Here is a 24,701-nt window from a genome sequence, read left to right on the forward strand (position 1 = left end):
TGGTTGTTTGAAAAGCCCCATATGCTGTGTAGACCACAAAATCCTTTAATTTTCTCACCATCGTGCCGGCTTCTCCTTTGCACTTCATCCACTTTCACTTCATGGAACACTCTACGTACTACAATATTCTAAGGCTTTGCTTACTGTATGTTGAATGCACACCTGTGGAGGTTGGCTGTAAGCCATGTTATAGCATCACGGGCATCATTGAGTTTTTCTTGAGGGCATGCTAATTGGTGTCTAAACAGAGCTGTCTTAATAACAGCACCGCATCCATCATGTTCACCCTTGCCATGGCTAGACCCAAAGAAATTCCACATCGTGTCTAGACAAGTTAGGGATTTGAACCTTGAGATGAAGTAGAATCCACGAGCTGATTCAAATTGAGAGGCAGCACCATCTGACCACACCCAATGTTGTTTTATATTTTTTGCATGGATTTTACTGACCTGGACTCCTGTGAGTCAGCAAGTAGATTGGCATCAGGCGTGGAAGAATCAAGCAAGTGATTGTACATGATATGCACAAGAATTGTTGTCTGCTTGTTGTACTAGTGAGCACTTTGTATCTCATCTTGTTCTTGAAATGAATAATGTTTTGCAAAATCAATGATAGATACAATAGTGTCACGAGGAAAATTGGCAAGGCATGTCTTGAACTGCTTATCCTGCCAGTTGGCCATGAAATTGTGAAGCACATATTTTGGGATGGATTGAACCACGTGACCTACAAGATCCCTTGGCTAGGTGCTCTTATGTGATAGTAGCCATCTCTTTTTATCGGATCCTTCAGCATTGACATTTTCAAATCTCCTCCATTTTAGAGCAACATGATTGTCTTCCCTTATTTCATTTGGATAGACATTGAATGTCTTCTTCTTCAGCTTCAAGCTGCAATGCTTGCATGTGCCGTGAATGCATTCAATCCTGTGCCACTCACGGTCTCCCGTTGGACAAACCATTGGCTCCCATAGAGACCTTAGGCAACAAAACCTACCCTCCCTTGCAACACATGATGAGGATCCAAGTGGCCTACAGACTACACATTCATCGGGGAGTAATGGGCATCGATCCCCATGGAGCAATGCTCCAACATGATCAGATCTCAAGTCATTCATAGCTTACCGGGCCAGGTCAAAGTCAATGTGTCTTTTGCAACAACAAACATTCCTATCTTTGAGTTTCCTAACGTACCAGGGCTTACAATGCTCAAAGGTTCTCTTCCCAATTGAAATGTCCAAATAGATGTCCTTTCTATTTGGAGAATCTATTGTATTTTTGTGCCAAAATGTCATCACTATAGCAATGACTTCCGCACTTAGGCTATCTCTCCTTTTCTTGCATTCTGTTGAAGCCCATAGACTTCTCAGATCGGGACGATCGTGCATTGCTTCTGGTCTACATTCAACTACTGGAGCCACATTGGTCCTTTTGATTGACAACATCTTTGACATTCTGCACCCAAGCCGTTTCTCCTTTGTTTCAGGGAACACCAACATAGCTAATGTTGCCCTCTTTGCAGCTAGTTGATCTAAGTTGTGCATCCCTTTCACTTTCTGTAGGCCATTTCTCATATTACAAAGCATCGCCTCTTGGGCGTGCATCTCCCAAGGTGTTGGTAGTGTTGTTACTCTATGAACTTTAGGGTACAGGCTAAAGCTTGTAAAGACTTGATACTAGTAATCACCTGAATGGCCTGATGTTGCTGCCTTGACCAATCGTGACCACATCTCGTGTTCTTTGCTCCGATGGCAATGATCAAATGCATGCATCTACAACCGCTTCTTGCTGCTGCTCTGCAAGGAGTCTTCTTTCTTCTCATTGTTTCTCCCTTCGCATATGTTGCAAAAGTGTCTTCCGTTGCTGATTCGATACTGTGCCAGTGCTTTCCTCGACCCGCACTCTGTTCCTTGTGCCTTGACTTGGCTTTTAAGCTTTCTTGTCTCACAACAACTATCTTCTTCTCTTGCAAGCCATGGTGAGCTGCATGTTGTCATTGACGCCATGGCCATGATCAGTCCAGAATAGACCCAGAGAACTCTGATGGTGAGGCCAGCAAAGAATACAAGACAACTTACCCAAAAGAAGACAATGGCAAACCAAAGTCTGCGCAAGGTCACGTCGAGGTACATGTGGGTTGCAGGGCATTTGCAGGGTAGCAGTAGGTTGCAGGTACTTAATCTTCAAAGATTTGATGGGCGAGAGGTGTGAAAATTAGAAATTCATGGGAGTATAAAAATTTCAACCGTTGATTTTCCCCCCTCCGAAGATACACATCAGTAGAATTGGATATCCCAAACAAGTGCAATGTGGCCTAAAATGCTTCAAAACACAAATAGGCCAAAGGGCACACTATCGAGTTTGATGCTATGTATTATTAAATGCAATGACCTTTGGCATGCTTATGAGCCATATAGCAAGCAAGTGCATGGAAAAAGAAACAATTCAAAATTGTAAATAGTGTTGGATTTATTAAAATATCTTTTCGCATGCACAAATTGCACTTTTTCAACTTCTTCTATTTTAGGGTGAATCTAGATACTAATACCAACAACTATCAATGTTTTAAGACCACCATGAACTAGTCCCACTAGTTTGATTTTCAATCCGTTTTGGTTTTCAACAAATCCAAAAAAAGTTATGGAGCGTGCCCTCAAATGGGTATGCATCACTTTAGCACAACATTGGAGGCCTGTAAACCCATGCCTAATGTTCTCATTTAGGTGTGTCCTTGGGTTGAGGAGAAGATCATGTAGTGTACTTTTGAATGATTACTTGGTTGCATGTATGTATAGAACAAAATTTTGATGATTTTGAATAAATTGCTATATCGTATAGTCTTTAGGATGCATGCTTCACATGCAAGATAGCACTTGTAATGCTTTAATGGTCTCATTCCAAATCCTTATTCCATAATTTTTTGGTCTCATGTTCAAGTTTGGAATGTGTACTATAACTTGAAGGCAAAGTTTGCCAAATTCCATTGAGCAATGCATAAATTTTATGGGTCATGCAAGGTAGCTATATACAAAAAAGTCCTTGAACCTCACCAAAAATGGCTACACCCAAGCAAACAATGACCCTTGTCAAAGTGTCACATTTTGTTTCCTGTTCAATAGACCTCGGCATTGACATTACTAAGAGACTTAAGTCTTTTCTCTTGGTGTACCATCAATTACTGTTGGGAGGTGATGGCTTTCTTGACAGTCCTGAGTGATGGCAAAGCTTCATCTATAAAATATTAAGCACACTAATCGGTTATTACCATTCAGAGAATGTGGGCCATTGTATTTAACTTGATGAATGTAAGCCCTTGGATCAATTCAGTTATATTGGTATTGGTATCATTGGTATTGCACATAGGGTGCATCTGATTCTTCAATCGTATCAGAAATCTTTGAGTCACCTACAAGAAGCGTAGCGTTGAATCACTCCAAGCATTTATGATAGACGACAAGGAGTTTTCAACTTCAATATGAAGCCGATGCTGAAAACACAACTGGGGGTTTTTTCACTCAAACGTCATTATTCCTCTAGATCTTTTGCTAAAATGCACCGCTATTCTCAAGATTCCTCTGCTCTTATATATGAGAGAGCTGGGGTACCCCTCATCGAAAGAGATGCTTTATTTATGAGGCAAGACATGAAATGGCATTTAATCAGAATGCATGATTCGTGCTAAAAAAACTCATGATGTATTCTTGGCATTTAATTAGGTCATACCCTTGGAAGTGTTGGAAGAGTTGAGGGGCTGCCGTGATCAAAAAACTCACGATGCATATTTTGCGTTTAATCAAATCATGCCCTTAGGTTGCTTCTCTTATCTCACGATGAATCAAGCCATTTTAGAAGCACTGGAAGGGTCAAGGGGCCATTGAAACTATGGAACTAGATTCGATGTGGACTTCATGTAATAAATGCAACCGGTTCATGAAATTTGCCCGAGGATGTGAGCTCCTTCATGTTGGATACCAAGAGCCCATTCATCATTGCATTGGTTTCCATTTTAATAATGTCGTATGACTTCCATTTCTTTAGGAAAAGGTGGTCGGCGTTAACTACACTACTTTCAATGGAGTCCCCAGCTATCGTGCTAGAATCAACATCGCACGCCTTGAGGCAATCATCTTTCTGCATCATCTGGTTAGCAGATTTTGGTAATGCAATCTTTCCTAATCATGTTCCTTCAATGCAATCACAATTCCCATTACCACAACTACTATCATGATTTGGCATGCTTGATTCCCCTTCTGCGATTGCATTCATTGATACCCTCAAGAAAACACTGATCCAACATTGATACGATAGGATGGTTACACTCTTGCTGGTCTTAGGAATAGATTTATGCATTCAAGAATTAGGTTAATGATTATGTTCACCATCATCAAATCGCTTTGAGCATCAGCTTAAAAAAAAGGGCCGTTGGATTGTTTCATTATGCGCATGCTCGGAGAGTTGAGGGTTCTTTTATATCTCTTTCACGATCTCTTAATTATTCTTGAGATGCAATCCAAGAGCAAGATAGAGATTGAGAGTGGAGCTGGACATGAAAAACAGCCCATCACCTTGGGAGCTAGATCGAGGGCATGTTCGAAATAATTTGTAAGTGCACCTTACATTCCTCACATCCAATTGAAATCATCACAATCTAGTGAAGACGGGAGAGTTCTAGAAGAGCCACAATCATTACAGCCTACATGTCTTTGCGATCAAGTAGGATTGCTAGGACTCTGAGAAATATGATGCCTCGGCAAACTCTGACTAGGGAATCTTGAGATGGACAACCAAGAAGTCCTATGCTAGGGCTCTCTAGCGCAAAGAGTGCAAGGCTTAGTGATGAGATCGAGCTTCAAGCCCACAATGGAACGGTAACCTGCTTATCAAATGTTAGCCTGCTATCAATTGCAATATCGATTGTTGGACCTTTACAAATACAGGATGATGACCTTTATGCAGATAGTAAGAGCCAAGATATCTCCTATTTTTAAGCATGCAATCCAATGAGCTTACTGTCAAAGAATATAGCATAGCGGAAGCGGGAACACCTAGGTATGAGGGAGAACACCAGGAGGGCAAGCAGCCTCCAACACACAATCTATTCCATACTAGAAGGAAAAAGACAGTACATCAACCAAGTGAACACACTAAAAAGAACTAAAACCACAAGATAAGACCTAACTGGACTAATAAGAACTAACCATGGGTATGAGCCATGGTCTGGACTACTACTAACTACTAACAAATCATAGTGCCGATTGGCATATCTAGCTATCCGTAACATATCTATGGGATAGCATACTCGAGCTTGTCTTCCAACACTCCCCCTCAAGCTCAAGTAGGGAGTAAAACACCAAGAAGCTCTCGAAAGCATGTGAACTTATCTTTACCCAAGGACTTGGTAAAGATATCTACAACCTGATCTTCAGTCTGAACATGAATGAGGTCAACTTGCCTCATCAACACCATCTCTCTGATGAAATGGTAGTGTACCTCAATATGCTTTGTTCTAGCATGATATAAGGGATTACTTTGCCAACTGGACACTACTCATGTTATCACAGTAAAGTTTGACTGGTTTATCCAGATGCAATCCCGAATCCTGCAACAACTTCTGAAGCCAAGCAATCTCACATGCAGCCAATGTTGCACCTCTATACTCAGCTTTTGTACTAGACAATGCCACTGTGGGTTGATTTTTGCTACTCCAGCTAACCATAGCACTTCCAAGGTTGAATGCATAGCCACTAGTGGATCTCCTGTCATATGCACATCCTATCCAATTTGTATCTGTGTATCTAGCCAGATCTATTTCCTTGCCATATAAAAGAGCCCATGTTCATATGTAGCCTTGACATACCGCATAATCCTCCTCACTGCATCCAAGTGAGGCTTCCGTGGCTTCTACATAAATTGACTAATGAGTCCCACAACATATGCCAAATCAGGCCTAGTGATAGTCAAATATATCAAGCTACCAACCATCTGCCTGTACATGGTAATGTCCTCAATCTCAACTCCAGAATCAGCCATAATCTTCAAGCATTGCTCCAAAGATTTATCCATAGGTTTGCATTCCTTCATGCTAAACCTCTCCAACATATTCAAGGCACATTGCCTCTGCATAAGCCAAATGCCATCAGGTGTTCTCAACACCTCTATGCCAAGAAAAAACTTCAAAACTCCCAAATCCTTCATGTCAAACTCCATTTTCAGCATGCTCTTAATTCTAGCAATCCCAACATCATCACTGCCAATCAGAATCAAATCATCAACATATATAACAATTACAGGCATAACCGGCATCTGTCTTCTTCACAAACAATGAGTGATCAACCCTGCCAACCATAAAACCAAGACTTTGCAAGTACTGACTGATCCTCTCATTCCAAGCTCATGGAGCTTGCTTTAGCCCATACAAGGCTTTCTTCAATCTGTAAACATGTTGCGGAAAATCAAGATGGACATATCCTTCTGGTTGTGACATGTATACCTCTTCCTGCAAATCACCATTGAGAAAGGCATTCTTAACATCCATTTGTTTTTGTAATTTCCATCCTTTTGCAGCAGCTAAAGCAATTACCGCCCTCACAGTAGCCATCTTTGCAATTGGGCTAAAGGTTTCCTCATAAAACAAACCATACTTCTATGCATGTCCCTTTGCGACCAGCCTTGCCTTATACCTTTCTACTGATCCATTAGACTTGCATTTCACTTTGTATACCCATTTACATCCAATGGGTGTCTTTCCTACAGGAAGCTCAACCAAATCCCAAGTCTGATTCAAGGCAAGGGCATCCATTTCTTCATCCATGGCTATTCGCCATTGCTCATCATGCACAACATCATTGAATCTAGATGGCTTTGCATGTCCCACAACTTTTGCCATGTATGCACAGTGTTTTGCCACAAACCCAATGTATGTCAACCTGTCAACAGGGTATCTTACCCTTTGAGATCTTCTCACATACTTTCCAGACATTCAATTTTCAGTTTGTCCTCTCTCATGAGGAGACACATACCTGCTGCTTTTCACACCTGGAGTGGAAATAGAAGGAATGCCCAATTCACTATCCAAACTGTGGTTACCAGAAGAATCATAACTTGAATTAGATGGTCCAGGGGGCATATCAACCTCAATCTCAAGCACTAAAACAATCTCATTCACCTGGTTCTTCCCTTTATCTCTCCCCCTCGCTAACATAGAGGTGTCAGTGGTGGAAGAACGCAACCTGCCTACCAAGGACTTAGAGTGGAATCACCACTGGCAGTAGGTCCTGACATAGAAGAAGTATGTGGCTGATTTTTATCATTCAACTGAGCATCTGAGGCTTAATGTGGAACCACTATATGAGGTTTGCCATACCAAGATCCCATCTTGTCAAAAATAACATCACGGCTGATCAAAGTCTTCCTAGTAGAGGGATTGTAACACTTATAACCTTTCCGGCGGTCTTGAGCATAGCCTATAAACACACATTTTTCAACCTTCAGATCTAATTTTCTCCTCTTCTCATTCGATATATGCACATATGCCAAGCTGCCAAACACTTTTAAATGACTGACATCAGGCTTTTGTCGATACAATTTCTCATATGGTGTGAGCATATGAATGCCAGCAGTAGGAGTGCGATTCAACACATACACTACAGTTGCAAGTGCTTCTGCCCAATAATAATCAGGTAAGTTCTTTTCATTCAACATGGCTCTACCAGACAAACCAATTACGCCATTCTTACATTCAGCCAGTCCATTCTACTGTGGTGTATATGGGCATGTAAGCTCCCGTCTAATCCCATGATAGGCCAAGAAGTCATCAAATTCATTTGACAGATATTCATCTCCATTATCTAATCTCAAGCATGTGATATATGACCCAAACTCCTTTTCAACATGTTGCTTGAAATGCTTGAAGGTAGGTAGGACCTCATCCTTATGTTTCAAAAAATACAGCCATGTATACCGGCTGAAATCATCAATAAATGTGACATAATATGATGAACCTCAGTGTGAATCAACTGCAAGGGTCTATTACTTTCTCACATATGCCTAGTAAATGGCAACTTGGATTGCTTCCCAAATTGGCATGTAGGACATAAATGCTCCAAAGCATTATACTTAAACTTTGGTAGGCCAACAACAATGCCTTTATGCTGCATATTTTCCAGCTTCTGAATATTAATATGACCAATGCGTTTGTGCCAAATTTCCAAGTCTTGAACAACACCCGTACCATGGGTGAACATGGCAGCCTTCAATTTCGGTATGCCTGCATCTAAAATGAACATTATTCCTTGTCTTTTCCCTTTTGCAATAAGTTTACAGCCATTATCAAATTCTTCAATGAAATAGCCATGCTTATTAAACCACACTTGCAAGTTTTGCTCAGCCATTTGCCCAACAGGCAACAAATTCTTTATGATAGAAGGCACATGCAACGCATCAATCAATTGCTTAGTCTAGCCATCATGCATAGCCAAAGGTACAACAACCGTATGAGTAATGTCATGCTGAGTATCATCACTGGTGCAAACAGATCCATGCAGTCCAGGAGTCATCTGTTCAAACCACTCACCATGTGGTGTCATATGGTTAGATGCTCCTGAATCTATGTACCACACATCCTCAAAGCCACCATCAGTAGGCTTATGATCTTGTACATACGTCATAGCAAACAACTGGTCTGCGGGTGTGTCATGTGTATGACTTGAAGAAGCGAAATGACCTTGCTGATTTATCCTTCCTCTCTGATTCGCTTGCTTCTTGAAGAAATCCCTGGCAATATGGCCAATCTTCCCACATTAATGGCATACCTTATCCTTATTGGGCTAATCCACATGGTGAGGTGGCTGCCAAGTCGCTCTACCTCATGATCAAATCTCCCCCTACCTCGGAGAGATCCTCCTCCTCTATGAGGCTGATTTTGATTGCTCCAATTATGGGCTTGAGCCTGTGATGTATATCTGACATCACCTCTACAATGAGAGGCACTCTTGCCTCTACCACCTCTAACTCTCTGATTAGAGTAAAAAATAGCATCTCTATTTCTGGAGGTACTAGCATCAGTATTTAGCCCAAGCTTTACTTCTTCATGTATCAAAAGAGCAACTAGTTCATTGAAATTCGACATATCTGGCCTCACTGAAATGGAAGTGTCAAAAGACTTATATTCAGGATCAAGTCCATTCAAAGTGACTGCAACCATGTCATCATCATCCACAGAAGCATCCATAGAAGCTAATTGATTAGCTATGGTTTTGATTTCAGTCATGTACTCCTGTATTGTTCTACTCCACCTTGACATATTGTTGAACTTTTGCTTCAACTGAATTTTCGTGGCACTTGTAGTTGTGCCATAATATCTTGTCAAGATATCCCATGCATTCTTGGGAGACTTGCAGTTCAGAATTTGCATAACCATGGCATCTGAAATAGATATTGAAAACCAATGAAGCACCCTCCATGCTCTTTCCAGCCACGCTTTATGATTCTTAACTTGTTCTGCAGTAGCATTTCTTTCTAGCAAATTAGGCTCTTTCTCATCACCTGTAACCAAATCTCAATAGACTTTTCCAATAAGAAAGTTCTCCATTCTAAATTTCCAAATGGGATAGTTATGGTAATCTAATTTCTCACCAACAATCTGGATGATATTATCAGACCCACTTGCATTTGCCATAAATCACAAAAAAATAGATTCTTGCAACTTTTTACTGTTTTGGACTACCAATATCTTTCACACCTTAGCTTGGATACAAATACTGTCAAAAGTAAAAATATAGCTAGTGCATGGCTCTACAAACTTCCAACTCTGTGCAGATCCAAATTCCTTAAGGATTTTCTGATGTCTACTATTGAAAACAGCCACCTGCACACTTTTGATTGCAGTCCAAGAACTTCTAGTTACCACTGCACAACTGATCAACTGGAATCAAAATGGCACTTTGCTCCTTTCAGTGGCAAGGAAAAGCAACACACCAACCAATAATGGTAATCAAGGTGTCTAATAATGCCTCACAATATTCCAACAATCAATCACTAGCAGCTCATAGCATGAGCAAACAACAATCAATATGTAGTCCAAATCAGGCATAAAAAGTACAACCGCTTACTAGGCATCAAAATTCTCAAACCAACCACTGTATCATAGCAAGATCAAAAGCATCTGATCTATTGCAAATATTCAAATATCACTGCAAAATCATGCATCAACCATGGACCATATCAGGCCCCAAGATGCATCCACCAGTAGTATGTCACTAGCATAGGATCACCCGGCAATATGACAACAGATAAGCATAACCTCATGCATAGTAAGGCATCAACCACCGTCAACCACTATCTCTGTAAGTGTATGTACCTGCAAGAAAACCTATCCTCAGGCACAAGTCTACCACCCCTATAGTGGTGGGCTATGCCAATCCTTACAGTAAAATGAATAAGAAAAACGAGTGTAGTGTAGAGAAACAAGGCACCTGTATTTCTTCTTCAACTATAAGTGGCAACCAATCTCTTGAGAACGTTTAAGAGGTCTTCTTCCCTCAGCCTCCAAGCTTTGATAAATAGTCTTCAACAGACTTGAGCAGATGCAACTTCCACAGCTTCAATATGCCAGATTTCTTCACAGAAATTTTAAAAGGGCAATTTGGGAATGTAAATGATCAAATTCAGCTAAAAAATAGCAAACCCAAGTCCAAAGGACTTAAAATTACTCAGAGCAGTGAAATTGAGTAATGCAGAGTATTCGTTTGCACAAGTCTCTCTTATCCTCAAAAACGGCCAAGGTTCTACCTCAACACACCACTCTAACACAGCAGCTCACCCATAAGCATTGAAGTGCTCTGATACCATGTCAAAGCAGATAGCGTAGCGGAAGCGGGAACACCCAGGTATGAGGAAGAACACCAGGAGGGCAAGCAGCCTCTAACACACAGTCTATTCCATACTAGAAGGAAAAAGATAGTACATCAACCAAGTGAACACACTAAAAAGAACTAAAACCACAAGATAAGACCTAACTGGACTGATAAGAACTAACTATGGGTATGAACCATGGTCTGACTACTACTAACTACTAACACACCAATCATAGTGCTGATAGGCATATCCAGCTATCTGTAACATATCTGTGGGATAGCATACCCGAGCTTGTCTTCCAACACTTACTTTTCCCCTTTGTTCAAACAACTTTCAACTTTTCTTTAGATAGTGCTAATGTTATTTTGCACTTTATGAAAGGACTCCTAGTAGATTTTTCCTCACATAGCAACAAATGTGTAAGGCCTCACATGGATGATGTAATAGCACAAGATGTTCTCTCAGATGCATTGGCTTGAGCTCAAGAGATAATGGAGGAGTAGTTGTAGAGGCTTCATGATGAAAATGAAGTGTGCTTTGAGGAGATTTAGATGCTATAGAACACAATGATGGATTATGTCTTTGTAGAGTCTTTTGGATTGGAATCCTACCTTATAGTCATGTGAAGTACTGATTATATTTGGAGAATTGTGTTGATATGTGTCTATGCTTTGGACTTTCTAGTTGAAATTCTATAGCCTTTAGTTATATAGATGAGAAATAGAATAGTACGAGTGAAATCGTTCATGTTTCTCTGCTAGCAATCATGGCTTTAATCAGATGAGGTCAAAATCTTGCAATGGCAAGGGATTATGTTATAATATTTGTTGGTGGAAAGTCGAGGTGTAATAGTTACAAAGAAGAATTGTGGGGATCAATCACAAGAATAAGTAAGCACTTCTTAGTCAATGAGCAAAAGTGTTAAGGGACTAGGGGCTGATTGTACCCATACTATGAGCAGCCTCCCATGCAAACGTAGCATGTCAAGAATCTCAAGCTATGATAGATGATGGGACAATATGTCTATAATCCCAAGGTGAGGCTCATGGACAAGGTTGAAATCCTACAAAGGCACAGGATTTTGTAAATTGTAATATGTTAGTTGGTGGAAAATGGAGATGTAACTTTTGTAAAAAGAGTATAGGGGACTAGTCATAAGAATGAGTAAGAAATTATTAGCTGATGAGTGAAGCTATACCAAAAGTGTCTGGGGCTAGGAGATGAGAGAGTTACAACCATTCTATAAGGAGCCACCCATGCAAAAGTAGACTCAATGGGGGATGATATAGCAGTAAACATCAATAACCCTAGGCTGTGATAGATGATAAATAGCATGAACCAAATTATGGTGACACATATACACACATGATATTGTGATTTGAATAATTACAAAATCTTGAATGGGTTGCTCCAATGGGTTTGCTTGTTTCACAATTATATAGCTCAAAAATATTATTGTAAGAGCCAATTATGCATACATTGTTTGGACATTTTAACATGTTGTACGGACGTTTCAATATTGAGAGCTCAAGAGCCATATTAAAAGCCCCAAAATATGTTAGGTGTCATATATTCAAATAGATGGCAAATGCCAGATACAAGATTTTGCAGTATAAGAGCTCAAAGCTACTATGGAGGCATCGAATTGCCAATCCACATAAAGATATACAAAAGACATGGAAACCAAAAGTGGGCCTAGCCTTCTTGCTCACATGGCTCTTAATAAGCATAGAAGATGAAATCTATGCCTAGAATCCAGTGAATGCATCAACAACTGCCTCACAAACTAGACATAAAAGTGTGTCTTCACTACCTTCGAGAAGTGGTTGTACGGGGCATAGTTGGTGGTGACATCTACTCTGTGTATTAGGTGGTTGTTCCTTTTGCAATGCATCTCTTTGGTCAATGCATTTTTCCCTTAACCACGTGCTCCATTTGGTTAAGCTCACTAATTGCATAGCTTGGATCGTGACCAACAAGTCTTGGAAATCTTAATACCACACACAATCTCGTTCACATTCATTGCCTTGCTATTATGGTTGACCCTTATTGGAATACATAAGCTATCAGAGTAGTCAACCACTTGAGCAATCATAATTCTCTCTCTCTCTCTCTCTCTCTCACAGCTGCATTTTGGTCTATCTTTTCGAACACACTAAGTGCATAAGGTATGGACTACAATCATGCCAAATAAAGAGCGCTTTTACGGCTCTCGTCACCTTATTTTCATGCATTTTTAAAATAAAAATGACATTCATGAACAATCAATTAATGCAAACATGAAAACAATAGACAAATCCCAGCACAAAACAATAGACATCTATAGACTCACTTGGCATACACATAAGAGGAGACAAAGGCAAAAAGATGCACAAGGGTCATGAGGAGAGAGGAAAGCATGAAGTAGGGGAGGAGAGCAAGGAGATAGGTGGACCTCACCCTACTCATGTCATGGATCGAGGAGCAAAGGTCTCCACAAAGATGTATGACAACAACACTATGTATGTGTAGCATGAAAGATGAAGATGGAATATCATCAAGATGCAATGCTAAAGAGCTAAATTGGCATAGGGATGAGGAACTAAAAGCCAAGATTGAAGACGATCTCCTGTGACGAGAGCTTACCATTCTCATCTTTACATACTTTCACCTCCAAGAGAGGCAAGTCTTCTATTGAGCCTTTGCCCCTCAACTCCATGTTGGGAGGGGTGTCTTGCAATGTTGTTAGGGGCTCAAGCATTGACCTCCAACCTAAGGCCACCCCACTCCTAGATCATTCAAAGGACTCCATGCAATTCTAAGGAGAGGGTGTAGAGGGCACCATTGTACATCTCACAATAGCACAATTTTAGGTCTCACTTCTTTGACTTGGTGTCACCATTAAGATAAATGATAGCCACCTTTGGCTCAAGTTGGACAAGCTTGCTCCTTTACCATCCTCTAATATTTGCTTGGTGCTAAGGGGCCATCTTCAAGGAGGTTTTTAAGCTCAAGTCCCAAACCTAGAGTGATTTGAGCCTATCAATAGGAGTGGCGACGATGCGAGGATGCAATTGTAGCATCATGTCTCATAGGCACAAGAGGTGACCAAGAGGGGGAGCACTCCAAGTTGGCCATTCCCTATCCTTTAAGTCCCTCAAGGTTCTAAGTTCTTCAAGGAGCACTACGACCACGACCAAAGCATCTGGCCTAGATTCCCAAACCTAGAATGAGCTAAATCTTTGATGCAACTCTACAAGCTTTGACTCCATCCCAAACTTGGAGTAGGCCGAGGTTGAAGTACCAGCTCAGAGAGTTCCTACCTCCTCTCCATCCATTGACCAACTTGGCTAGGCAATTAGCAATGGTAGAGCATAATAGCCTTGCATGACCAAAACTCCGCCCTTCGGTGCGAGCAACAATGGTCAAATCCAATGGCCCTCGTAAAAAAAGGCCAAAGATGCAAGTGGCATGATAGCTTAGGCCCTCTGCATAAATTGCTAGACTACACTTTTGGGTAGTGATTGATTGCACTAATGCCATGAGATTAGCATCAATCTTGCAGATGAAGGTTATGACAATAAGAAAGGGTGGCTAAACCCTTTGCATCAACATATGGTAGTGGAACTTGCCCATGGTTGAACCTTCATCCATTTTGGAATCCCGATGCCGACTTAATCAAACTATCTCATTGATCCATTAACTACAAGTACATTTACCACCTAATGGGTGAGATTCAGCTTGATTTACCTAGTTGAGCAAGCGACTCTCAAAGGCCTAGCCATCCATAGTAAGTACAGTTTGAGACCCACAAACCAACTAGCACGAGGGCTCTGTAAAAGGCTCCAACTCAAATTCAGTCGATCTTTTGAGTGAGACCCCATGCACATGCCATCCCTCTTGTAATTGTAATTACATAAATATCATTTCAATGCATCAAACAGTGGGGGGTATTTTCCCTTCCTCTCATATCTTATGTTCATGGAATTCTTTAGGTCTCATTAGTAATCAATTCATGTATTTGGTATATGAGGCTTCATAGCTCCACCTCCCCTCCCAATGTCAAAGACTCAACAAAGTTGCCTGGCACCGTCTTCAAATAAGGTGTTATTCCACCATGGTGCCATGAATGGCGCTTCTCATTCTGATGCATTGTCTCAACCATGGTTTGCGTGCCAGTATGCACTGATAATCTTTACGTCTGTTTTGCCTTTCCATGAATAATATTTTCCATCACTACACACTTCAAACTCATTGATGTAGTTGTAGAAGGAGAAACATTGGCCAAACCTTCCCATTAGGATGGTAGTATTGACCTTTCAGGGTAGTGGCTAGCTTGTACCATGAAGTCATGGCCCATTGAATTGGCTAGCTTCCTCACTCCTTAGAAGGAAGTTACTGGCATGGGTCCCTTGACTCAATGGCATACATGTAGCCTTGAAATATCCATAATAGCGGTTTGCCAAAAAAAATTTCCATTTTCTATTGCATATGTTGGGTGCCAAACCCATAAGATTGAATCCAACAAGAATAGCTTTAATTGCCTCATCATTCTTGTATTTGCTCTCGTATACTACTGCTTCATGGATATCCGTTTAAAGTCTTCAAATGCTTTGAAGAAGTTTGCATGCTTTCAACAAGTGACATCAAGTGATAGAGGATCATCATTTTGAGATCTCCCTAACCTTTGTAAGCAAGAAGAGTATATTAAGTAAATTCTCAACCAAATCCTATTTTCTTTTCTTTATCTCTAGCATATTCTCTCCCCTTCTATGACTCTCTCTCTCTCTCTCTCTCTCTATGTGTGTGTGTGTGTGTGTCCATCCGTCCGTCTATCCATCCATATATATATATATGGATGGATGGATGGACGGACGGATGGATGCACATCCAAGCAGCTTGAGCTAGTAACCCTTTTTGCACCCTATTTTCTCTCTCTCCCCCTCCACATCCAAGTAGTTTGAGCCAGTAACCGTTTTTGCAGTAGCATTAAGATTGAATGGCGGAGTTAAAGGGTTTCCAATTTTAAATATTTTGTTATTACATATTAGATGCTTATAGAATGAGATGTTCTCCTTGAAAGCCCAAAGGTAGGGCTGCTTGCTTAATTTTGTTTTTTCTTTTGTCTATGGCGTGAGAGAGAGGTGATGAGGGAATCGAATGTGGGCAGACACTTGAGGTGGTGCACCGGAGGGATTCACACATGCCCAAGAACTGGGAGTAGTGGACTAATCTACTCCACTAATCTAACCGAATCTCTCTTCAACCCTCACTCTAATCTCATGGATCATAGAAGGATCTCCTCTTGTTCTTTTCCGGTTTCCTCAAGAATTGTGAATCTGAGCTAACTTGCCAGGTGAAGCAGCAAAAGCTCAGGAATCGAGAGGGAAACGAAGACAGCGAGATCGACAGCAAAATCGAGATCGACAGAAAAAGAGAGGCTGCTCGATGCTCCATTCTTCCTTTGAATGGGGCGATTTGGCCTTCAACGCGCCTTCGACTTCTCCATTGTTGCTTTCGCTCTTGGATGTGGCTTTACCGGATACTACTGGAATCAGAATGAGGACGACGCAACCAAGAGCCAACGCCTTCGCCGCGAGCAGACACGTAGAGCAGAGGAGCGCAAACGACGGTTCGACCAGTTGAACACTATATCTAAGTTGTACGAAGAGAAAATTGAGATCCTCTCACAAAAACGGCAGGAGTTGCTAGACTTGCGAGAAAAGATGCAGTCCCTGTCTGTGAAGTTACAACGTCGCCACAAAGAACTAGAATCAGAAATTGAAGAGTTAAGGAGGCTGGTGGAAGTAAAAGAGGAGCTCCAGGCGAGATCACGAGCTCTAGACGGCTCCGTCCCGGAAAATGATGATTCTGTACAAAGTTAGGCACTGTTGGTTCGCAGTTTCAGCGAGAGAAGCGGCTGCAGAGGCAAATGTGAGACGTTCGTCACACACCGGTGTACATTTGAATGCCTTCAATTCTGAAGAGTTCCGAGTAATGGAAATCCGTTGTAGTCTACATGCAGTGTTGAATGCATCCACTGTTAAACCGTTCGAGCTTACCTCACTACCGAAGTACTGAGAATGTGGTAATATCCAAACGGCTTATTTGCTTTAAGTAAAGGAGGCTGCTTAGAATAGGACTTTTCGAATTGACATATTGAGAGGCCATGTTGATGCAGCGGTGCCTTGTATGATCTATAGCATACTTAAGAACATCTTTAAAAGTCACTGTAATATTGAAACGCTTTTGAACTGTCTATTTATTAGAAGCTTCAGTGGTGGTGAAAAAACAGCTTAAATTTTCGACATGTTGGAGTTTTGCATCACCTGATGTACGTGACCTATCACTATTAAGGTCCATTCTAGATTGCATATTTTACTCTTTGTTTTTTTTCAATGGAGTCAGAGATTCAAGGATAACCAGTAGAAAACTGGGAACTTTTATTCCTTGAGTTAGATTTCTCATCCTGAAACGTACGTTGCAAGGTCTGAGTGAGCCTACTCCATAAGTCCTTAAGTCATGGTCATGCTAAAAATTGGGGTCAGCAGCCAGATAATGGAAAACTTTCCTATGTGGAGCACAAGCAAGGGCTTTTTGAGAAAAGTGGACACCAGGTAAGGGGAGAAGCTTTTGTATAGCTTAGGCTTGGGGACAGGAGGAGATCAGCCAACGGATCAGCTCTTAGTTCCAGGAAGAATAGGCAACCAGCTGCCTCAAATCAGAGCGGCCATGATGACCAAGTGAAGCAGCCACTCAGCCAGAGTTGGACAACCTTTGCATACTGCCTGACCAGACTAACATAGGTCACCCAAACTGCAGCAACCAGCATGAAGTGCAGGACATTACCAGCCAATGAGCTATTGGAACACGTGATAAGTCCAGGCAGTTAATATAAAGATCCACAGCAGTGAGCAACCATTGAATGAGTTAAGTGTAGGAGCAACTGCACAAGATAATGTGAAATTTTTTTTTAAATATTGAGCTGTACTTCTCTTTTGATTGCAAGAGTAATTTGATAGAGCGATGCTTAACTCTGCCAAGCCAAAAATTTGTGTGATGATTTCAATCACACCTGCAACATTATGGCAACTTAGTGGTTTGTTTTGCTCCAATGTTGTCTTTCTTTATTGTGTCAACTGGTTTCTCTTACCCTATCGGTCATTTAAATCAACACTCTCTATGCAAGCAATCATACCAGCATGGTTGTTTAAGCTTTTTTTTTTTTTGCTTAGATGTTTGTTTGGGAGGTACTAAATCATATAGTCTTCAGATGCAGTTGTAGCTTGAATGAAGAGAATGTGGACTGCTTTTTGATTAGCCTTCGCCTTTAGTGCTAGCCTTTGTCACATGGCTGAGTCTGCCCTATAATTGGATGCTCAAGTATGTGTGGAGTTGTATGTATGGGGGCATATGTTTATACTAGGGTCTATGCCCATTTGTGGTCGCTGATGACATCGGTGGGGATGTCAAAGTAGCTAGTCCGTGTGACTAACATGAGATTGAAACTGCACTGTGTGTTGTGTTTTTAGAGGATGAGTTGGGCATGTTCCTGGATCCATCTAGATATTTGTTCCTGTCGTATTGGTGGACATGTGAATTTCACTCTGAAGTTTTCATCCATGTTGCGGCTTGCTGGTATTGCGATAAATTCTTTTTATCTTAAGTGGTGCGTTGCCATATCAGCTAGATTTTCTAAACAGTTTTTTTTTTCTTTTCAATGCTTGTTTGGGAGAGACTAAATGAGATTGTGTAGTCTTCACAAGCAGATGTAGCTTGAATGAAGAGAGCTTGGACTACTGTTTGATTTGCCTTCTCCTTTAGTGCTTGCCTTTGTCACGGCTGATTCTACCCTTCACTCCGGAGTGCTGACAGAAACTCAGTATGAAGACCTTTGTATAAATGGATGCTCAAGCATGCGTGGGTGTGTGGAGTTGTATGTGTGAGAACATATGTTTATACTATGGTCTACACCCACTACCAAGCGCATTGGTGGGGATGCCTTACTAACTAGTCTGTGCTATGCACGATGGAGTTTATGGTTTTCAACCTTGTGACTATCATGAGATTGAAACTGCAATATTTGTTGTGTTTTTAGAGAATGAATTTGGACATGTTACTTGGTTGGTGCTTGTTTTCAGCATAACTTTTGCTGTCATACCAGCATGAGGGTTGTGGAAGAAGCTGTGGGGAGCAGACAGCAAAGAGGTGGTGGTTTGAGAGTCTACATTCATCAAGGTCAGGTTTTGTGCAATCGTACACATAACCATAGGTTCTTCTCCACACAGCTTGTTATCTTTCCCTTTTGTTTAGTTGATGTATTTTAGTAAGCACTGGGTTTGCCCAAGAGACTTCGCGGGTCTTTAGAAACCCAGTATAGCTGCATACGCTTGGGCACTGATGACAACATAAGCATTGCTTTGGTTGGTAGGTATGTGTTCCTTTTGTTTTTCAATTTTTTTTTGTTAGGTCATTTTTCTTCTCTTTTGTTTTCTCTTTTATTTTCATTGTAGAATTTTGGACTTTAAAACAACAAAAATCTGAATTTGTACGATTGAGTCTTACAAAGGTATATCTTCTCCACACAGCTTGCTCCTTCTGACCTTTGGAGGGGCTGGAAAGTGCAAAACTGTGGCAACTACTAATGATGGAAGAAGAAGTTTGTGGAGTGGAAGGTGTGAAGAATGGCTGTAAGGCAAGGATCACATTCAACTGTGATCTGCTTTTTTTTCCGAAGAATGGCTGTAAGGCAAGGATCACATTAATGCTTGAAGAAAAGCCATCCATAAAGTCAGTTATCTGCGAGGTGCTGATCACGGAAGTGATGCTAAAACAAGAAACTAGTTGTCAACCAGAGAGAACTGAGTTCCTGCCTAAGGAATCTCTGAAAACAGGGGCTAGCAACAGGGTGAGGATTATATGTACAGCGAATGCCTTGCTTTTTTAATACATTGAAGACACCTGCAGGCCAAGCCTTGTAGAACTGAACATGCCTCTTAGCCGTCGTCCGAGATCTTGACATCCCACGCTCCCAGATGGCATGCAGGGGATAGATAATGTCTTGCTAAATGGCAACTGCGGTGGCTGCTGGGGTGACTCAGTGGGCTCCCATCACAAAACTGTAGCAGGCAACTCAGATCTTCCAAGCAGGGATGCTGGACACTGTCTCCCATAAGGTGTCCTCTGGTGCTGGTATAGGACTTTCTCGGGGAGGAGGCTTTGCATTCTGTTTTGTATCTGGAGGACCTGTTGACCTTGTATCTTGTAAGTGGAGAGGCCGAGCAATGGAGAGGGCATGAGCGCCCTCCATCAGCCAGGCAGCCATCCCCCAAGTGAAGTCCCTCTAGCATCCTTTGTGTCATGGCGACAATGTGGAGGGCCCCAACCAAATGTTTCGTGCTGCGATGCAGCTCCCAAAGACAATGCAGGATCGTCTCCATATCTCTATCTATGCAGTGGTGGCATCTACCATCAGCGTGCATCTGCTCCAGCCATGATCTGATGGGCAAACCTCTGTGGGCTATCTTTTGTGGCCTACGGCTGTTCCACAAGTGCGACCAAAAATCTAACATAACCTCCTAGGGAACCTGTTGCTCAACTTGGTGGTGCCGCTCTTTCGAAGGAGTCCAAGCTGCTACCTCCAGCTGAAGGCGACGACCAATGCGGGTCTTGTACGAGAAGAAGGGCACCTCCATCACCCTCTTTGAGTGCCCTATACGTGAAGGCCAAAACCACTCTCCCAGATCCCACTACACCTCTCGAAGAGGCTGGCCCTCACACAACCAACGCATAGGTACTAGGGCACGGGAATGTTTTGCTAGAACATGAACATTTCGGGATGGGGTGTTAGAAAAGAAAATCCCACCAGAGGGTATCCCGCAACAGAAGACTGATAGATGTGTGTGTGCAAGCCAGAATAGACAGTGCATCCAAGACAAATATAGAAGCAACACTTATATATTTCCATTGGTCCACAAACTGGACACATAACATTACCAAAATATCCTCCTACTATATGTTGGCACCTTCAGATTTCTGAGCCTGCGTGGTTCTTTGAGATTATGTAGACTCTCTGTCGAGTGATCCCTTCCACCTTGCTGTTCGGAAAGCCAGCCTAGGTGGGCTGCCACTCTTGAGCTAGGTCTACTGCCTATTCTAGGTCTCCTACCTCCTGAATGTAGGCCCAAGGGTGGCTACCTGCTGCTCCTTTCTGCTCCTTTGCTACCTGTTGGCCCCTTTCCTTGCACATAACAGCCTGGTTGGCTGGCTTAGACCAGCCCAACCAGGCCCAATCTCACTGCCATGCCTTTGACTGTATCCTGCCCTAATCTTGGACCCCAATCCAGGCCCAAATCAGCTGCCTTTTTGCCTCTGCTGGTTCCGCCTCTGTTCAGTCTTTCTCTGGCCCTAGAAACACTTGGCCATACTGCGTACCAGGCCCGTATGTTGGCTTTTGGGGCCCCGATGACTATGAGTTGCATGCAGTATGAATACACAAGGGTTTATCTCTTATCATAAATCACTGTGGCAGATGCATGAATTGTGCAATACTGGAGCACAAAGAAAACTAAATCTGAGCACAAATTATCACGTGCAATAGTTGTAACATGCAACGGTAATCTGATCGTGTAATTCACAGCAAGACCTTCTTTAACCCTTTAGCGAGGAATTAGCATTGTACACCATAGAGAGAGAAAGGAGATGAGGGTAGAGAGAGAGTAGAGTCGACAACCGATTGGGTCCCTGTACTCGTTGAGGGCCCCTTCCCCCAATCAGGGGAGAATTTGCTTTATACTTGGAGAACTGAGAAATACAAAGAACACTCTTCGAGAGAGCACGGAAACGCTCTTCTGAAGAGCTCACTGTGCACACGTATAGCAGACCCAAAGACCTGAGAGGCAACGCCGACCAATACCGAGACCTTGATGCTGTCCACACTGACGATGTAGGATGCTTCTGAAAGGCAAAGGAGAGGCTTGTGTTGTCCACCGGAATGCAGGATTACTGCGTGAGAGAGAGTGAAAGCTAGGAGTGATAGATCTTATATAAGAGAGCTGAGAGATGATTGAAATAAAGAGCTGAGAATGAGCTGTGTAAAACTGTAAAAGATGACTGAAAAGAGCTGCTGAAACAGACCCCAACCTTACTCCATTTGCTGTCCTGACTCCCTGTCTGATGCATTGCGTGAACACCTTCCCAGAATGCTGAACTGATGCCAAAGGGTGAGGCTGTTCAGAGGGCCACTGGGGGTGAGTGTCAGGCGGTTCAGAGGGGGCTGAGGAGGAGCTGTAGGAGGCTGAAGCAGGGGGGGAACTGAATGAGGAAAGAGGGCTTGGAGGCCCCCTATTTATAGGGCTTTTGGGGCTGGTTGGCTGGTCCCTTGGCCGCATAAAGGCAGCCCTAGGCCCCATAAAGGCAGCCTAGGGAGGGGTGCAGGGTAGCCTATAAAGGCAGCCCTTCCCCTGGCATTCTCTTCACTTGTTCCAGCCCTGAGGGGGCCTAGAAGGGCTCCTATCCTAGGCTGGACCTAAACCTATCCCTAAACCTAAGATGGAAACACTACCCTACGGTTCTCCAGTGGGTACTAGTGAACAAGGACTGATCTTCTGACTTGACCTAAGGCTGAGAGATTGACTTACGTAGCTTGTGCCTGACTGTCCTTGGACAAGGGCTCACAAAGGGGCCACAACATATGACAAAATCTACTATTAGGGAACTATTACACACTTGTCGATGTAGCCAGTGGCAGTAGGTTCATTGCTTCCAAGTAGTCCGCCAATATCTGGGGAAACTCCTAGAAAAAATCTTCATTCAATCACACTGCTTGATGAGTACCTCGATCACAAAACTTGGTGTAAAACTCCCGGATCCTGCGTCATGACCCATGCTTGAATTCATGAAGGAGGATTTGTTCTGGCTGCAAAACTTCAACTTCATCAAGAACTTCAGGTTGTTGCTCGTCGGAAATCTCTGAACGAGGAGGTTCAAAATATGGCTTCAATCAAGCTACATGAAACACATTGTGCATAGTCCAACTGTCTGCAAGGTGTAACTTCATTGAGACATCGTTGATCTTTTGAATAATAGGGAATGGTCTGAAGCTCCTGAAGGACAGCTAGGGCATCACTTGCCCACCTGCTTCAATCTTTGCTTGATAATGCGTAAATACACCCATTGCCCTCTTTATACTGGACATCTCGTCTGGATTTGTTAGCCTAGCGCGTATACGATGCTTGAGCTTTGGCGATGCAGCTTTTCACGGACTCTGTAATCTCTGCCATTGATTCGGTGGTTTTGTTGGCTTCAAGAGATGGAGACACCATCCGGGTGAGGAGTGATGCAAATCGTTGTCCAAACGCCGCTTCATGAGGTGTGCGACCAATACTCGAAGAATAGGTATTGTTCAGAATGGCTTGCACAAGTGGAAGGAACTGCTCTCACTTTCCCTAAGCATCATGACAATATGCTTTCAAAATATCAAACGCCTAGATGTAAACTTGGAGTCCTTGTTGGATGTGATGGTCATTGGCAACCCTCCAATGGGATGCCAATACTTGATAAACAAACGAGCTACATCTTCAGTGCTGGCCGTATGTTTGTAGGGAATAAGCATACAATATTTACTAAAGCGACAAACAATAGTAAGACATTGAGTATTACGCGTTCCGCGAATGCTGGAAGTGGCCCCACGAAATCCATACCTATGTCCTGAAAAGGACCGTCGAGGATTGGCAATGGCATAAGTAAGCCTGTCGCCTTCTTGTGGGAAGCCTTGACCTTTTGCAATATCTGACAATTTTGAACATAGACGTATACGTCCTGTTGCATCTTTGGCCAATAGAAATAGTGCTCTAACTTCTCCAAAGTCCTGTTGATATCTTTGTGACCACCGGTAAGGGCGTCATGGACATCATGAAGAAGCAACTGCCGTTTGTCTTTGAGTACACACAATCTTTTCTTATAGAATAATCTTTTCTTATAGAAAAGCCAACCGTCCTCTAATGAGTAATGGCTTGGAGCAAGCGTTGTGGCTAATTGGAACTGCATGCCAAACTCTGCTAACTCCGCGTACTGTGCCTTCATGCTATCAAGATCCTTTCCTTTGATTTCGAGCACAATGGCGTGCTCAATGGTCTGGATAGGAACCTTTTCGACTGAGAGCGTTGGCAATGGGGTTGTTTTTGCCGGAAACGTACTTGATCATTCTCCCAAACTGTTGGAATATCTGGCTCCACCATTGCTGCCGATTGCTCCATTGTGCACTAGGCATTGTTTGAAGCCACTTAAGGGCCTGGTGATCTCGGTGATACCGCTTGTGCTCGTCGGGCTATAGATAGCCTTTCGTAATGCCCGCTTTAGCCTTCTCATCCGGAGTCATCTTGGTCTTGGACTCCTTTTGACCAAAAGTTTGGCCGTCTTTCTTTTGGAACTGGTTGTCCTTCTTCTGATCCTTACCCGTTGTGTTGTTTGACTGTTGCGGGGCTTTGGAATCTTTCTGGACCTGCTTGGGCTTTTCTCCGTCTTCTGATTTTGTGCGAGAGTCATCGCCCGCTTGTAATCCGGCGGGTCGAAGTTCCAAATGGTATAACGGATGTTGGTGTCCAATCCTCTAATGGATTGCTTCATCTTGGCGCTCTCCGTCATGTCCAATTGCTGCGCCAGTGTGATGACCTTGTTACTGTATGTCAACACAGGCAAACCATTCTGGGAGGGACGAGAAAACTCATCCTCCAGGTTAAGCATATATTGGGGTGGGAGAAAACGGGCTTTGAGGTCGGCCACAAACGTTGGCTAAACGAAATTCGTCTTAAACGTTGTTGGGTTCGTATGCTTACTAGCCCAACGTTGCCACCAGGTCACTGCCTCACC

General features: G+C 42.5%; 1 protein-coding gene across 1 annotated transcript; it reads left to right on the forward strand.

Annotated features, from left to right (window-relative positions):
• The first annotated feature begins 15,985 nt into the window (after window positions 1-15,985).
• On the forward strand, window positions 15,986-17,235 carry LOC147897792 (uncharacterized). Its single transcript, XM_087380779.1, has 2 exons — window positions 15,986-16,052; window positions 16,195-17,235. The coding sequence occupies exon 2, from the start codon at window positions 16,301-16,303 to the stop codon at window positions 16,715-16,717; it is 417 nt and encodes a 138-aa protein (XP_087236905.1). The 5' UTR covers window positions 15,986-16,052; window positions 16,195-16,300; the 3' UTR covers window positions 16,718-17,235.
• The last annotated feature ends 7,466 nt before the right edge of the window (window positions 17,236-24,701 follow it).

Source organism: Dipteris shenzhenensis, chromosome 10 (assembly GCF_047967505.1).
Source record: "Dipteris shenzhenensis isolate YYH24624 ecotype China chromosome 10, Dip_SZ_1.0, whole genome shotgun sequence".
Lineage (NCBI taxonomy): Eukaryota > Viridiplantae > Streptophyta > Polypodiopsida > Gleicheniales > Dipteridaceae > Dipteris > Dipteris shenzhenensis.